At 46.3% G+C, this 15,719-nt stretch overlaps 1 protein-coding gene across 1 annotated transcript in view; it reads right to left on the reverse strand.

Moving 5' to 3' along the window:
- Positions 1 to 664: 664 nt before the first annotated feature.
- Positions 665 to 15,719, reverse strand: part of SLC35B1 (solute carrier family 35 member B1) — a 46,211-nt gene continuing 31,156 nt past the window's right edge. The window contains exons 7-9 of the mRNA XM_088443585.1: positions 7,517 to 7,623; positions 7,252 to 7,405; positions 665 to 919 (exon numbers count right to left, since the gene is read on the reverse strand). Of these exons, the coding sequence (XP_088299711.1) occupies positions 867 to 919; positions 7,252 to 7,405; positions 7,517 to 7,623 (314 nt within the window). The 3' untranslated portion in view covers positions 665 to 866. The remainder of the gene's footprint in view (positions 920 to 7,251; positions 7,406 to 7,516; positions 7,624 to 15,719) is intronic.

Below are 15,719 nucleotides of genomic sequence, written 5' to 3' on the forward strand. Positions count from 1 at the left end.
TGGACTAAATGCTTATTAACGAGAATGCACAATATTTACTAGGGACAGATATCACTGATCCACCATACCTAAATACAAAGTGAAAAGTTGAATTGCCTTTATAGTTAAAATAAAGAACCTGGCATTCCTATTTATATTATTGCTTGAATAAATTGGCTATAGCTCTAGTAGAAACTCGTGATAATTGTAATAAATATATCAGTCTCTAATGCTCTTGTTTTTGCTAACTCTTACTTATACTTGGTCTTTTTCCATTGGCAAAAGCCAAAGTGGTTCATGGCCTGGTTGTGCCAGTCCAGGGTATTAATAAGATCCGGGGGCTTGTTAGGGATGGAGGGGGGGGGCGAGCTGCTAGCACCAGATGGGAAGCTCTAAGCAGCTGCTCCTCTCTGCTTTCATGTGTGGTGGGAGAAGTCTATTGAGGGCTTGATTCTCCAACTTTGAAGCTGCAGTTATGCAAATGGTACGATTCAGAGCCAAGCAGTGTGCTCAGGCTCTCTGTATTGTAATATTCATCAGAAATTTCATTGAAGGGCAGAATAAAGAATTTCAGAAAAATAGAGCTGATCTTAGACATACGATGTACTATTTCAAGGGAGGTTTAAACATTCATTTCCGATCCAAAATAGTTAAACCTTGCAGAAGTAAAGGCAAAGAGACACAGTCTATCTTATTTTTCTTTTAATACTCCCACATTCTCCACTTAAAAATGGCATCCCTTCCCATCAATAAAATAAGTCAAAATTGCTAATTTGTAAAAAAAAAATAAAAAAAATAGAAAAATAAAACAAAATAACAAAACATTTATGCAGTTGAAGAGTGAGTGAGGTCTGAAAACGTAATTTGAAGGCTCCTGGAAAAGGGTATCAGTGGGACGGCTTTTTGGATCCTTTACCAAATTTGGCATCCAGTCCTAGACCTGTGGAAAACAGAACACAGCGCGGTAGGAAGAGAGTGGGCACAGCACGTGAGCTGTACTGTCATATACTATGAGTATATGCTTATGGCTCATGTTTCAAGGGTGCCTGCCAAGTCCAGCTGGCAACACATTGCTAACCCCACTTCCCCATATCACTTAGCAACAAGTCAATGATGTGGGCACATGGTCAGTCTCACGGGAGACTTAGGTGGCATAATCTTGATATAGATGGATTCCAGCCTTGGCAAGTAGTAGCTCACCTACCTCTTTTGAACTACAACCTCCAATATTCTGAAAGACAGATTATGTTGAGAGATGTAGTTGAGCAAGAGTTTAAAATGTTGCCTTATTCTACTGGCCAGAGGTAAATAAAAAATGATCCAATGACAGGAGAAAACTTGGGCCCATTTAAAGGGGTTTTACATCTTCGGACAACTATAATGACTAGCTTACAGATACCATCTTGCAACTTTTAATAAATTAACAAAAAGAATCCCAGCAACACTAAACAAATAATGGTTATTCATAGATGGTCAACTCCTTGTTCAGTATTCTTATTGATAATGATTTTACAATTATAAAAAAGGCGCTACCTCTTCACCTAAGTGGATAAGTATAAACAAACAATAGAAAAAAACACAGCAGGTCAATATATCAGGGTGAACTAATGACCAAAATTGATTCTTACATCTTAATTAAAACTTATGAATTTCTGAAGTTGCATTATTATTAAAAACAGCAAAACAAAACCATGTTAGATTAAATTTGCTTTGTACAAAGTATTTCTAATAAGACAGTCTATATTAATATTAAGAGACGCCTAAATAAATGGAATGCCAATTAGACAGGTATTAACTCCTTGTGGATACTGTATACTGTAGATCGATTCACTAGTCTGTAACGGTCTATTCTCTACTTATAAATTGTCTCTATTATGCAAGACTATGAGGGAGATTTATCAAAGCTTGGAGAGAGAAAAAGTAGAGAGAGATAAAGTACCAACCAATCAGCTCCTGTCACTTCACAGGCTGTGGGCCTCATTTATCAACAAGTTTTATAATGAACAGCGAGTGATAGAACTTGTTGCGAATGATAATGGCACTCCAGCCAATCAGCTCCTAACTGTCATCTGTTTGAAAAATGACAGTTAGGATATGATTGGCTTGTGCACCATTTATCATACGCAACAAGTTTTTTCTCACTCCCCGATAATGATAAAACCCGTTGATAAATGATTCCCTCAGTTTGAAAAAAGGAGTGTTCTGGTAAAACTTACTGTCTTCGAAATCTATAGAGTCCACAGGGAGAAATTAGGGGTGTAGGTGGGACATGGAGGACTGGAAACCAACAGCAAAGCTTTTCAATCCCAGGATGCTCCGGTCCTTCCCCCTATACCCTGCCCACAGCCTGAGGGCACTTCAGTTTTGTTAACAAGCCCAAGGTAGGAGCAGGACAGAGAGAAGGAAGACTGGTACACAGAGGAATCACACTCATGCAGAGAAGGAAACAAGTGACCAAGAGGAGAAGCCCATAAAAGCCAGGTGCGCCAGGGCATGTGCACTGTGGACCCTATGGACTTCAAAGAAAGAATTAACGAAGGTAGGTTTTACCATAACTCTCCTTTTCTTCTGCAGGACCCATAGGGCTCCACAGGGAGACATTGGGGACGTCCCAAAGCAGTTGTTCATGGGAGGGAACGCTCCTGAGCCGAAAGGAGAACCCTACGCCTGAAGGAAGCATCCTGAGAGGCAAATGTATCAAAGGCATAAAACCTAAGAAAGGTGTGGACAGAAGACCAGGTGGCTGCCTTGCATAGCTGTTCAGCTGAGGTGCCACACTGGGCTGCCCACGAGGGACCCACAGAGCGAGTACAATGAGCAGAAACTGTAGTCGGCACAGGAAGGCCAGTATGCGTGTAAGTCTGTGAGATAGTCATGCGAATCCATCTTGCCAGAGCCTGTTTGTTAGCTGGCCATCCCTTCTTATAAAATCCATATAAGATAGAGGGAGTTTGATTTCTTGATGGAATTAGTACGGTCCACATAGATCTTCAGAGCACAGACCACATCCAAAGAAACCACCTTGGGAAGGAAGCCTGGGCGTGTTCAAACTAGAACAGCCCTGTCCTGATGAAATATTAAAAAGGGGAGAGAGACAGGAAAGCGCCCCTAAATCCGATACCCTACGGGCAGACGCTATAGCCAGAAGAAAACAGTCTTCGTAGTGAACCATTTGACATCCACTGATTCCAGGGGTTCGAATGGAGGTTCCTGAAGTGCTTTGAGCACCGCTGACAAATCCAATGGAGCCACAGGAGGGACAAAGGGAGGTTGCATATGTAGAACATGTATGAAGGTGTGAACATCCGGTATAGGAGCAATTCTGCCCTGAAACCAGATGGACAAAGCAGAGACCTGCACTTTGAGAGCTGCTAGGTGGAGGCCTAGGTCTAGTCCAGCCTGAAGAAAGGCAAGAATACGAGAAACTTTAAAGACTTGAGGGTCATAGTTTCATGGAGCACACCTTTGGAAATATGTATGCCATATTCTGTGGTAAATCCTGGCTGAGGACGGTTTACGTGCTCTGCGCATGGTCTGGACCACAGAGCTGGAGAAACCCGTAGCCGTTAGGAGGGATGTCTCAAGAGCCACGCCGTTAAAGACGGGCCAGGTCCAGATATAGACATGGACCCTGAGACAACAACTATTCGAAGGAGAAAGTTGAAGAGGAACGTCTATGGAGTGCCTGTGAAGATCGGAGTACCAATGACGTCTGGGCCAAGCCGGAGCTATTAACAGGAGTGTGCCCCCTCCTGTCTGAACTTCCGAAGCACTAAAAGAAGCAGGGATATTGGAGGTAAGAGATGTGCCAACTGGAAGTAAATTTTAACCGACAAGGCGTCTATGAAGGCCGCAACGGGGTCCTTTGTTCTGGCTCCATAAACTGGAAGTTTGCAGTTGTGTCTTCAGGCCATGAGATCCACCAGAAGCTGAAAGACTTCTGGATGTAGAGACCATTTTCCTACTGCATGTCGTGACGGCTGAGGAAATCCGCTTCCCAATTCAGAATCCCCGGGATGAACACTGCGGAGATGGCTCCACGGACAATGGCTTCATACAAATTGTGATTATCCTATTATTATTCTAAGAATTGGATCATCATTGATCTATTTTATCTATATGCATTGTTTTAATGTAATTAATACCTTTATATTGTGAACCAAGCCGTATGAGATCTTTTAAGTAAGAAAGCCTATGAGAATATATTTATCCTTATCAGTTTGATATAATTATTTAATTTATTCTGATGGGTTTTTTTTCTATATGCCTAGAGCCATTTAACTTTATTGTCTCCTCAAAGTGTTTTACTCAGGCGTACCACATCTGGTTATACTGATATTAGCGCTGTTCAAATCCCTTTTTTGTACTTATGGTTGGGAGATTGTGTTCGGACCATGTGAGAATGCGGAACACGTCTGTCATTGCTGACAGACTTCGAGTGTCCCCTTGGTGATTGAGGTAGGCCACAGCCGTGACACTGTCGGACTGTACTTGTACTGGCCTGTTTTTCAGAATGTTCTGAGCCAGAGTGAGAGCTTTGTAGATGGCTCGAAGTTCCAGGATATTGATTGGTAGAGCACGGCCTCGACTGGGGGCCATCGGCCTTAGAAGGAGTGCTGGTCAGTTACTGCCCTCAGAGGTTTGCGTCCATGGTGAGGAGAGCCCAGTCCGGGATCCAAAAAGGACGACTCTTGTTCAAATGGGATGTCTGTAGCCACCAGGCTAGGGACAGGCGAACCTCCGGGGAGAGGCTGATCGTCTGGGATCTGAGCAGATGGAGTAGCCCGTTCCACCTGGAGAGGATCAGGTGTTGTAGTGGCCTGGAGAGAAACTGGGCGAATTCCACCATGTCGAAAGGTGGACACCATTGATCCCAAGGCCTGCAGTGCAGTGAATAGATACTCTACGATTGTGGAGCAGTCTGTGTAGCCTGTGCTGCAGTGCTGAAATCTTGTCCGATGTTAGAAAGGTTCTCTGAACTAGAGAGTGCAGGAGGGTTCCCAAATGTATCATCCTTTGAGAGGGTGTCAGGGAAGACTTTTTCCAGTTGATCAGCCAACCATGAATTTGTAGAAAGGCAATGGTTACCTGCAGATGGTGGTGAAGAGTCTCTGAGGAGCTGGCCAACAGCAAGAGAGCGTTCAGGTATGGGGGCAGTCTGATCCCTTGATGACGAAGAGAGGCCGCCATAACTGCCATGATCTTGGTAAAGACCCGAGGGGCCGTTGAAAGGCCAAACGGCAGAAGCTGAAATTGGTAAAGTTGCAGCAGTGTAGCAAACCGGAGCTTTGTTGATGAGGAGGTGCTATAGGTACATGTTGGTAAGCGTCCTGAATGTCTAGGAATGCCTTAAAATCTCCAAGCTCCATAGCTAGGATTATATAACGTAGGGTTTCCATACGAAACCTGGGCACCCTAATAAACAGGTTCAGAGACTTCAGATTGAGGATAGGCAGCCTAGACCCATTGGATTTCTGAACTAAGAAAAAGGTAGAATAATAGCCCTTGCCCCGTTGTGAAGAGGGGACCCGAATTATTACTCCTGAATTCAGTAAAGACTGAATGGTTTTTCGAGCAGCAGGGCCCTGGTTGAGTCCGATGGAGGTCCCATGCAAAAGAACTGTTGGGGGGGTCGTCTCAGGAAGGAGAGGGTGTATCCATGGGAGATCACATGGCATCTGACATGGTTTGATGCCAAACTTGGGCGAAATGTAGAAGTCGGCCTCCCACCCTGGGAGAGGCCCGCCCCATCAGGCTGCAGGCTTGTCCTCAGACTTGGCAGATGGACGTCTAGTAGCTCAGGCTTGTTTGGCCCTAGGCTTGGAGGCCTTGGTTGAGGACTGTTGCCGTTGAAAGGACTGACCTTTGACTTTGCCTTGAGGGCGAAAAGACCAAAAGGATGGCGTCCGTGGCTTTGTATTCTATGCAGAGGGCAGGAACGCCGTCTTATTAGCCACCAAAGTAGTCACAATTTCATCTACCACCACAGTGGCTCTTAGGATATAGCGCTGTATAACCTGGCCCGTGGGAGTGGTATGAAGTTAGACTGGACCCAGTGTTTCCCAAAGACCTGTTTGCCTAAAATGGCTGCCGCGTGTCTCTGAGGGGGCGAAGGGTGAGGGAGGAGAAACTCAGGGAATACCAAGACAGCAGTGGAAAGGCACCCTTAGCTAGAGGAGGGGCTGCAGGGAAAGTGCCTTACCCCCTGGCTGACGTTAACCACCGGGTCCCCTGACCTTAACAAAATGCCTCTGCATCAGTAACGTTATACCCCGGTGGTGTAGTGGAGTAGTGGGCAAAGCCAGTGTCCACATCAGCGCCTCCATTCTGTTTCCTGAGACTGGAGGCAAGACTGCACTAAGACGCGGGTCTCCGCAAACGGGGTTCCGCCTTACCTGTTCCCTGGATTCCGGGCTGCAGTCTGAGGTCTGGGGAGCCTGCTAGCTAGTTCCCCTCAGAGCCTCGCCAGGAGTACCTAGCATAGGCTTGGTGTCATGGCGCCGCGGAGGGGTGATGGGGCAGAAGAACAGACGTCCAGAGGACAGCCTGGTGCTGCTCGCCCGTTTGTAAGCAAAAAAAAAAAAAAAAGTAAATAAAAGCATAAAAGTAAAAGCTTGGGCTGCTTAATACAGCCCACTGTTATAATGCTGGTCCAGCTCCTGCCGGACACCAACAAAACTGAAGTGCCCTCAGGCTGTGGGCGGGGTATAGGGGGAAGGACCGAAGCATCCAGGGATTGAAAAGCTTTGCTGTTGGTGTCCGGTCCTCCAGGTCCCACCTACACCCCTAATGTCTCCCTGTGGAGCCCTATGGACCCCGAAGAAATGATAGTAAGGAGCTGATTGGCTGGTAATTTATTTCCCTCCACTTTCCCTCTCTCCAAGGATTGATAAATCTCCCCTACATGTTGTCACATTAAATAAAAAGATATATGAAGAGATATTTTTTTTAATAAAGTTTTAATAAAAAAAGATCTAAAAAATCAATTTAGTCTCTGTTCCTGTAAAGGTTTACTAAATGAATGGTCTTTTTTATTTCTAGTTTCTCACTCTGCTCCTCTACCAAATCTTTATACCATCATCTTTTTGTAGAAAGACAGCTGTGTCTTACCCATGATAAACTGCCACCCAATGATAAAAATACATGGCTATAATGTATCAAAGGAAGACAAAAGAGAGAACTACCGTAGATACTTTGGCAGTCAACAAAGTTTAATCTGTAACAGAAAATAAATTAAACTGCAAGTCCATCTGTCCAGCCTGTTGAACTTACCTAGAAACACCAGCAAGGTCCCAACCCATTGCAAGTTACTAATCGGATTGGAGAACAGCAAAACCGAGGCCAAGATAGTAAAGAACTTCCTGGTGGTTGTGATGATGGAACAGGTCAAAGGACCAAAATATACCACCGTCATGAAAATGAAGGTCTGATAAGGAAGATAAATCATTAGTAACATATTTCAGAATTCAAAAAGAATATTAAAAAAAATTATACATGCACAGACTTGAAAAGTAGAAAGAATTTAAGATATATTTACCTGCCCCAGGGCACTAGTCAGACTAAAGAGCAGGATGTTGTAGATGACACTTTGGTAACGTTCAGTGAAACTCAAGAACTCCCATAGTTCTCCAGTGAACAAAATGCCTATGGAATTAAATATAGATTATACTTTCCCTTTTATTTGCATATTATTAAAAAGACATTTATTTTAAAATAGTTTGGAAAATGATACCCCAAAAGAAAGAGAAAAACAAACAAACAAAAAAACTCTAAAAACAAAACCCCATGACCTCTACTATGGTGGCAGACCGTGTTTGTCCATGACTGTTATCCATGGATAGGTACATTGAAAATCAACCTCAGGCACCAAAATGCACATGGGATTCATGGTAAGACATTAAAAGTTCTCAAGAGCATTAAGGCCCAGACCACTAAACATAAACAATAGTGCAAAGGAGGTCCATTTAGGACATTTTTTTCCCATTGGATAAACACAAAGCAACAAATTTGACAGGTAGTACGATAGCTTGCTCTGACAGAGTCAAAGCAAAGGCCTAAAAATGGCAACTAGGAGGTAGATGGTCATTAAAGTGGCCAGAACTGATCAACATGTTTGTTACAAATATTACACACAACTTTATCAGTGCTAAACTAACCACAAAAGAGCTTAACTAATGAAAACACACACACAAATATATGAAGTCTTAAACTCGTGTTCCCACTAGACTGTGGGTAGGACAGGGTACTGAGGGTGCCAGCAGAAAGGGGTTGTGTCCTTGCGAAACCTCCAATTTGTTACACTTCCCTCAAACTCTCCCTTCACGGTGAATAGATGTCGTGCGCATGTGCACGTAGTCTATTCACCTGATGGTGACCGTTCACCGCAACTTTTCCCACCCGCAGACGGGGAAGGTTCAGGGCAGGTTGTTTTAGTGAAGCGCCGCTAAAAGGGCAGGGCGCATTTTACCCTTTTAAAATTGTGCAGGGCATGGCGCGCTACTAAAACAGCCCAGCGGGTACACTATTAACCAATGATGAAACACGTTACACGTGAGCATTTATATCAGTAAAGTTGCTTTCTTATTACCTCATGTGTGCACTCTCCCTCCACTTGGACATGCATAATGCTGTATATATAAATACACACACATACATACACCTTAGAATTCCATTTAGCATCAGAGCTATACACAAAGCATGCATTAACCTCACAGTAAAGGACACATCAGAAAGAAACTATAATCAATGCAAAATATAATCGAAAGAACGAAAAAAAAAACCCAAAAAACAATTATCGAGATATAAATATCTACGTAAGAGCATAAAACCAATAACGTGCATAAAAAATATACAGAAAAAGCGCTTGCCTAAATGCCACCCCGAAATAAAAAAAAAATAAAATAAAATAAAAAAAAGGAGAAAGACTGCACTGCTAGGGTAACCGATACAATTTATTCCATCCTACCAACTGCCCCACCACTGCTCTACCAACACCACCACTACAACAAAGACTGTTCACAATTTCACCCACCTGTCTCAGCAACACAAACCACCACGAACGCTGCACAAGTAATACCAAAGCAATTCAATTACATTGCGTCAACTGATTCAGACACAAACTGGCCACAGATGCGGCCACACTGTGGGCTCGGAGATAAATAAGGATCTTTGCCTGTATTCATACTTGGCTGCAGGGCCGCCGTCAGGGGGGGACTGCCGGGCCCGGAGTCCCGGGCCCGGAGAGAGCGGGGGCCCGGGAGACAGCAGTGCAGAGTATAGGAATCAGCAGCCGGGGAAACACAGCGCCGCCGGCGGTATTTGATATATGGTGCCGGCCGCAAGACTTACAACTCGCGGACCGGCAGCCAATCAGGAGCAGCCATTGCGGCCGCTCCTGATTGGCTGCCGGTCCGCGAGCTGTGATTGGCTCGCGGGCAGCGTCGTATTTCAATTACCGCTGGCTGCCATGTGTCTACCCGGCTGCCGATTCATATATTCTGCACTGCTGTCTCCCGGCCCGGGCCCTCTGAAAAAACAAGGTAGGAAGAGTCCCTGCCCTGTGCCCCTCCGCTCCACCTACTGCAAGAAACCAGCAAGCCTTCCCTCCCCTAACGCTCTACTCCAGCCAGCCTTCCCTGCCCCATGCTCCCCCAGTCCAGCCAGCCTTCCCTGCCCCATGCTCCCCTAGTCCAGCCAGCCTTCCCTGCCCCATGCTCCCCTAGTCCAGCCAGCCTTCCCTGCCCCATGCTCCCCTAGTCCAGCCAGCCTTCCCTGCCCCATGCTCCCCTAGTCCAGCCAGCCTTCCCTGCCCCATGCTCCCCTAGTCCAGCCAGCCTTCCCTGCCCCATGCTCCCCTAGTCCAGCCAGCCTTCCCTGCCCCATGCTCCCCTAGTCCAGCCAGCCTTCCCTGCCCCATGCTCCCCTAGTCCAGCCAGCCTTCCCTGCCCCATGCTCCCCTAGTCCAGCCAGCCTTCCCTGCCCCATGCTCCACTAGTCCAGCCAGCCTTCCCTGCCCCATGCTCCACTAGTCCAGCCAGCCTTCCCTGCCCCATGCGCCCCTAGTCCAGCCAGCTTTCTCTGCCCTGTGCCCCCCAATTAAGGTCCACCCTTCCCAGCCCTGTGCCACCCACTCCCATCCTGTCTTCCCCACCCCAAACTTTGAGAATTTTTAAACTGGGTGATGCACTAATTGACGCCCCCCCCCCTGTGTAGCTCCACCCACATTATACACAGCTCCTCCCACCTCTGCGCCATCCCCCGGGGGGGGCCCTGCCGTCTTTGTCAGTACCGGGCCCCACGATTTCTGATGGCAGCCCGGCTTGGCTGCAAATACCTACTGTATGCAGCCACAACGATCAGTGTGCATTTGTACCAGTCCTATCATTGGTGCAAGTGATCTCTCTGAAATGAGAATAGCTCACTATTCCGTCTACAGTGCATCCGGAAAGTATTCACAGCGCTTCACTTTTTCCACATTTTGTTATATTACAGCCTGTTTTTTCTTTTTATTAAATTTGCAAAAATCTCAAAAAAACTTTTTACACGTTGTCATTATGGGGTATTGTGTGTAGAATTTTGAGGACAAAAATGAATTTATTCCATTTTTGAATAAAGCTGTAACATATCAAAATGTGGAAAAAGTGAAAAGCTGTGAATACTTTCCGGATTTACTGTACATACACAAGGAACACTAAAATGTGTTGCTCTGTACGAAGGGGCCAATTCAATTAGAGTTGGACATTTGCTTAACACAACTTTATGCTATTCAATTAAAAATCTGCGTTAACTTCCATTGAGACCTTTGTTACCTTAAGGTGAATTTTAGTTTGCCGCTCCAGACAACGTGGAAAGTACAGAAAGATCCTTATTTTAATAAGAAAAATGTTGGGACACAGTGTAGTACCCCTGGGACATGCCTCGCAATAACAAATAAAGTATTTAGAGGTTTTTAAATAGGAAAATATAGCCAATGAAGACATGTAATTTTCAGGTTATTGTTTCTAAAAAGAAGAAAAATGGGTTAAATGATGTAGAACATGTATGTTTGTTGCTGTATTGAGGATAAAGGAGTTTTTGAACCTATGAATGGTAATTGCAAGTGTGTTTTTTTTTCTCAACTTTTAAAACTTGTATATAGACTTAAATATCATTAGAGACACTTTAATGTACCCCCAAAATACTCTACACACTTATTTGCTGAAACATACTTGCTATTATTTTTCCATCATTTTTAGAATTTTCCAAAAATCAATCATTTGACACCATGTAACTGCCTCCAATACTATGCTTATGGCCAATAACAGCCTCTATACTGTCCTATTTGACACTTTTTTGAGGTGTGAGATGATTTCCTCACTCTCATGTACGTCACATAGGTCGCACACTGCGGAATTAATGTGTGACATCCACTATTTGCCATTTATAAATGATTTGCAAGAGAATCGGGAGTGCGCTTCATGAAAACATCTCACAAAACGCGCGTAATGTAAACCCATGACAACAGGGAATGGAAAGTGTGGCTGAATCAGGGCCTGATTCAGAGCCGGACGCTATTTGCGCTCGCTCGTTCAGAAAAAGGGGCCGGATATTTAAATTGAGCGCTCGCTCTTTGCGGTCTGTTGACGCATCTATGTCTGAGCGAGCGAACGAAACATGCGCTCGCTATTTTGTAAAGACGCCCCCTGGCCGCTTGCATCATACGTCATCTCCGCTATTTATTTGATTAATCGAGTACATCGAAAGGCGTCTGAACTGCTCGCAGTGCTTGTGGTAGGTTTATCCTACCGCAATCATGCGAACAGTTCAGGCTAAGAGACAAGCAAGTGACGTGGCCGATGACGCTGCTTTGTTAATTATGCACACCCTTAAAACGCCCGTTTTGACCGTTTGGCACGCCTGCGTTCGGATTTCCACTCACCGTTTTCAAGCACCTTCCCCTGTTACCACCCACAAATTCCTCATCCTGTCACTCAAATTAGCAGACACTCGCTATTTGGCGAGCGCTTGATTTCCGACCGCAATGACTGGTTGGCGCATGCGCATTACGACCCATACGCAGATGTGCGAACATCGCTCGGAGCGAACGAGCGGCCGCTTACGAGTGGCTCTGAATCAGTCCCATAGTGTTTCATGCACAAAGTGTATTATAGAACAGTTAACCTATAAGCAACATCTGAATGTAGCCAAAAATAATCTACACTTGCTACAGAGTGACACTGCACTACTCATAACTTTATATTTTCCTTATTGCCTTTACTTGGTCTCTTTGACATAGTATCATGCCTGGTATTCTAAACCAACAATGTATAAGAAATCACTTTTATTCATAGCTTTCCATGACATTATCACTAAGGCTATAACATCATTCACTCTCCTAGAATCACACCCCTTCTGTCCATATTGCCTCCTCAATACTCCACCCCCTCCACTCTCATTAACACTCATGAACTGTTTCCATCTGCATACATTAACTTTAACATCCTCAACCTGTCACCACAAAGAAAAAATCTCACACATCATACAATAATCTTTTTTCTCTCTGTCTCCTTCGGCTTCTATTAGCTGAGAGATCAGGTGACTGAAATGCCGGCACAACAATTTCCTGATTAATGTGTAACTTAGAAACCACTTTAGGTAGAAACCCGGATGAGTGCGAAGCACTACCCTGTCCTGGTGAAAAATCAGAAAAGGAGGACGACAGGAGAGCGCCCCCAATTTTGATAACCTTCTGCCTGAAGCAACCGCCAGTAGAAAAGCAGTCTTAATCGTCAACCATTTGAGTTCCACCGACTCAAGAGGTTGAAATCGAGAACCCTGTAAGGCACGAAGCACCACCGCCAAATCCTAAGGAGCCTCTAGGGGAACAAAGGGAGGCTGAATCCTGAGAACAGCCTGGTAAAAGGTGCGGACATCTGAGTAGCTATCCTACGCTGAAACCAATAGTGCAGACACATGAACTTTCAAAGAAGCTAGGCGTAAGCCTAGATCCAAACCAGACTGAAGGAATGCCAAAACTCTAGAAACACGAAAAGCCTGAAGATCGTAGTTTTTGGACTCACATCATTGAAAATAAGTATGCCACACTCTGTGGTAAATCCTGGCGGAAGCAGGCTTGCGCGCCTGTAGCATTGTGCTGATGACTGAGCTGGAAAAACCCCAGGACCTTAAGACGGATGTCTGAAGAGCCACGCCGTCAAAGACAGACGACCCAGATCCGGGTAAAGGCAGGGCCCCTGAGACAATATGTCCCGACGTTGAGGCAGAAGAAACGGAAATTCAATGGATAGGCCCCGAAGATCGGAGTACCAAGGACGTCTGGGCCAAGCCAGAGCCATCAGCAAAAGCATCCCGCCGTCCTGTTTGAATTTCCGAAGGACCAGAGGCAGCAGGGATATGGAAGGGAATAGATACGCCAGCTGAAATGTCCATTTCACTGACAGCAAGTCCACCAGGCTTGCGCCAGCGTCTCTTGTCCTGGACCTGTACACAGGCAGCTTGCGATTGTGACGGGAGGCCATGAGGTCCACCTCCGACAGTCCCCACCTGTCCACGAGTAGTTGAAATACCTCTGGGTGAAGGGACCATTCCCCGGGATGCACGTCGTGACGGCTGAGGATGTCCGCTTTCCAATTGAGAACTTCTGGAATGAAGACTGCCGAGATGGCCAGAAGGTGGCACTCCGCCCAAGACAGGATGCGTGACACCTCCGACATTGCTGCTCGATTGCGAGTCCCCCCTTGACGGTTGATGTACGCCACCATGGTGGCGTTGTCGGACTGAACTTCCACTGCCCTTCCTTGAAGAGCGTGACTTGACAACTGGAAGGCCCTGTACACGGCCCGAAGTTCCAGAATGTTGATGGGAAGAACCGCTTCTTCCGCCATCCAACGGCCCTGAAGTGAAAGTGGACCTGTCATTGCTCCCCAACCCCGGAGACTGGCATGTGTCGTGAGCAGAACCCAGTCCGGGATCAAAAGGGGCGACCCTTGGTGAGATGAGATATCTGAAGCCACCAAGTCAGCGACAGGCGCACCTCCGAAGACAACACCAGCATCCGAGTCCTGATCCGGTGTGGTAACCCATTCCATTTGGATAGAATCAGCCCCTGCAGGGGTCGGGAATGAAACTGGGCATACTCCCCCATGTCGAATGTTGACACCATGGACCCCAGAACTCTCATTGCCGAGTGAACAGACACCTGGGAACTCTTCAGACAACTACTCACTCGTAGTTGTAGGGAGGAACCTTTTCTGGAGTCAGAAAGATCCTTTTCTGACGAGAGTCCAGAATGGCTCCCAAATGAACCATCCTCTGTGACAGAATGAGGGCGGACTTCTTCCAGTTTATCAGCCACCCGTGCGCTTGCAGACAAGCGATCGTCAGGTGCAGATATTGCAAAAGTACCTCCGGAGAGCCTGCCAGCAATAGGAGGTCGTCCAGATACGGCAGAAGCAGTATACCCTGGATGCGCAGACGGGCAGCCATGACAGCCATCATTTTGGTGAACACTCTTGGAGCTGTTGAAAGGCCAAAGGGGCAAAGCCTGAAATTGGAAGTGAAGCTGACGTATAGCAAACCTCAGATACCACTGGTGTGAAGGTGCTATATGTATATGGAGGTAGGCGTCCTGGATGTCCAGGGGGATGATATAATCCCCCGGTTCCATAGCCAGAATGATGAAACGCAAAGTTTCCATCCTGAATACGGGCACTCTGAGGAACTTGTTCAATGATTTCAGGTTGAGGAAGACTAGTGCAGAAGAACTATTGGGGGGGGGGGGGGGGGAGAGGGTCTGTGACTGAAGGAAAGGGGCGTACCCCTGAGAGACCACTTCTCATACCCAAGCATCCGTGGTGGTATAGCACCAGCACTGGGCGTATTGAAGAAGTCGGCCTCCCACTCTGGGATCCCCCAGAGAGAGACCCGTCCCATCAAGCTGAAGGCTTATCCTCTGGCTTGGAAGCAGGGCGTCTTGTGCTCCAGGCCTGCTTCTTTGGTTTAGGGGCAGCCTTGGTTGACAACTGCCTCGGGAAGGACTGACCCTTGGACTTACCCTGAGTACGAAAGGACCGAAAAGGCTGAGGTCCTAGCCTTAGAAGGGACAGCTGCTGATGGCAGAAACGCCGACTTAGACTTTGCCAGGGTATCAACAATTTTGTCCAGGTCAGGACCGAACAAAATCTCCCCATTAAAGGGTAAGGCCTCCAGGCCCTTCTTGGAATCCGCATCCGCTCTCCCAGAACGAAGCCACAAAGACCAGCGAGCAGAGACTGCTGCTGCCGAAACTCTAGAAGTCAGAAGAATGGCATCCAAAGACGCTTCTCCAATATAGGAAGCGGCATCCCTCACCTGTCCAACTAAAGCTCTCTGGACCTCGGAGCTTCCTCAGGAAAAGTATCTTCCAGTACATTGGCCCAACTCTCAATGGCTTTAGCCACCCAAGAGATGGCCATGGACAGATGGGCCACCGCCCCAGAGGGAGAATAAATGGATTTTAAACAAGTCTCCACTTTCCTGTCTGTGGGATCCTTTAGGGATAAAATGGATGGCATAGGCAAGGTAGCACTCTTGATTAAGCGAGTAACATGAGAATCCACTGCAGGCGGGGTTTCCTACTTTTTGCAATGACTTGCAGGAAACAGATAAATAGATGCTAAGCTTTTTGCGGCTGGAACCTCTTACTAGGCGACTGCCAGGCCTCCGCCATATTATCAGTCAGCTGGTCAGACAGAGGAAAAACA

Source organism: Taudactylus pleione, unplaced genomic scaffold (genome assembly GCF_031769625.1).
Source record: "Taudactylus pleione unplaced genomic scaffold, aTauple2 ptg000331l, whole genome shotgun sequence".
In the NCBI taxonomy this organism is placed as follows: domain Eukaryota; kingdom Metazoa; phylum Chordata; class Amphibia; order Anura; family Myobatrachidae; genus Taudactylus; species Taudactylus pleione.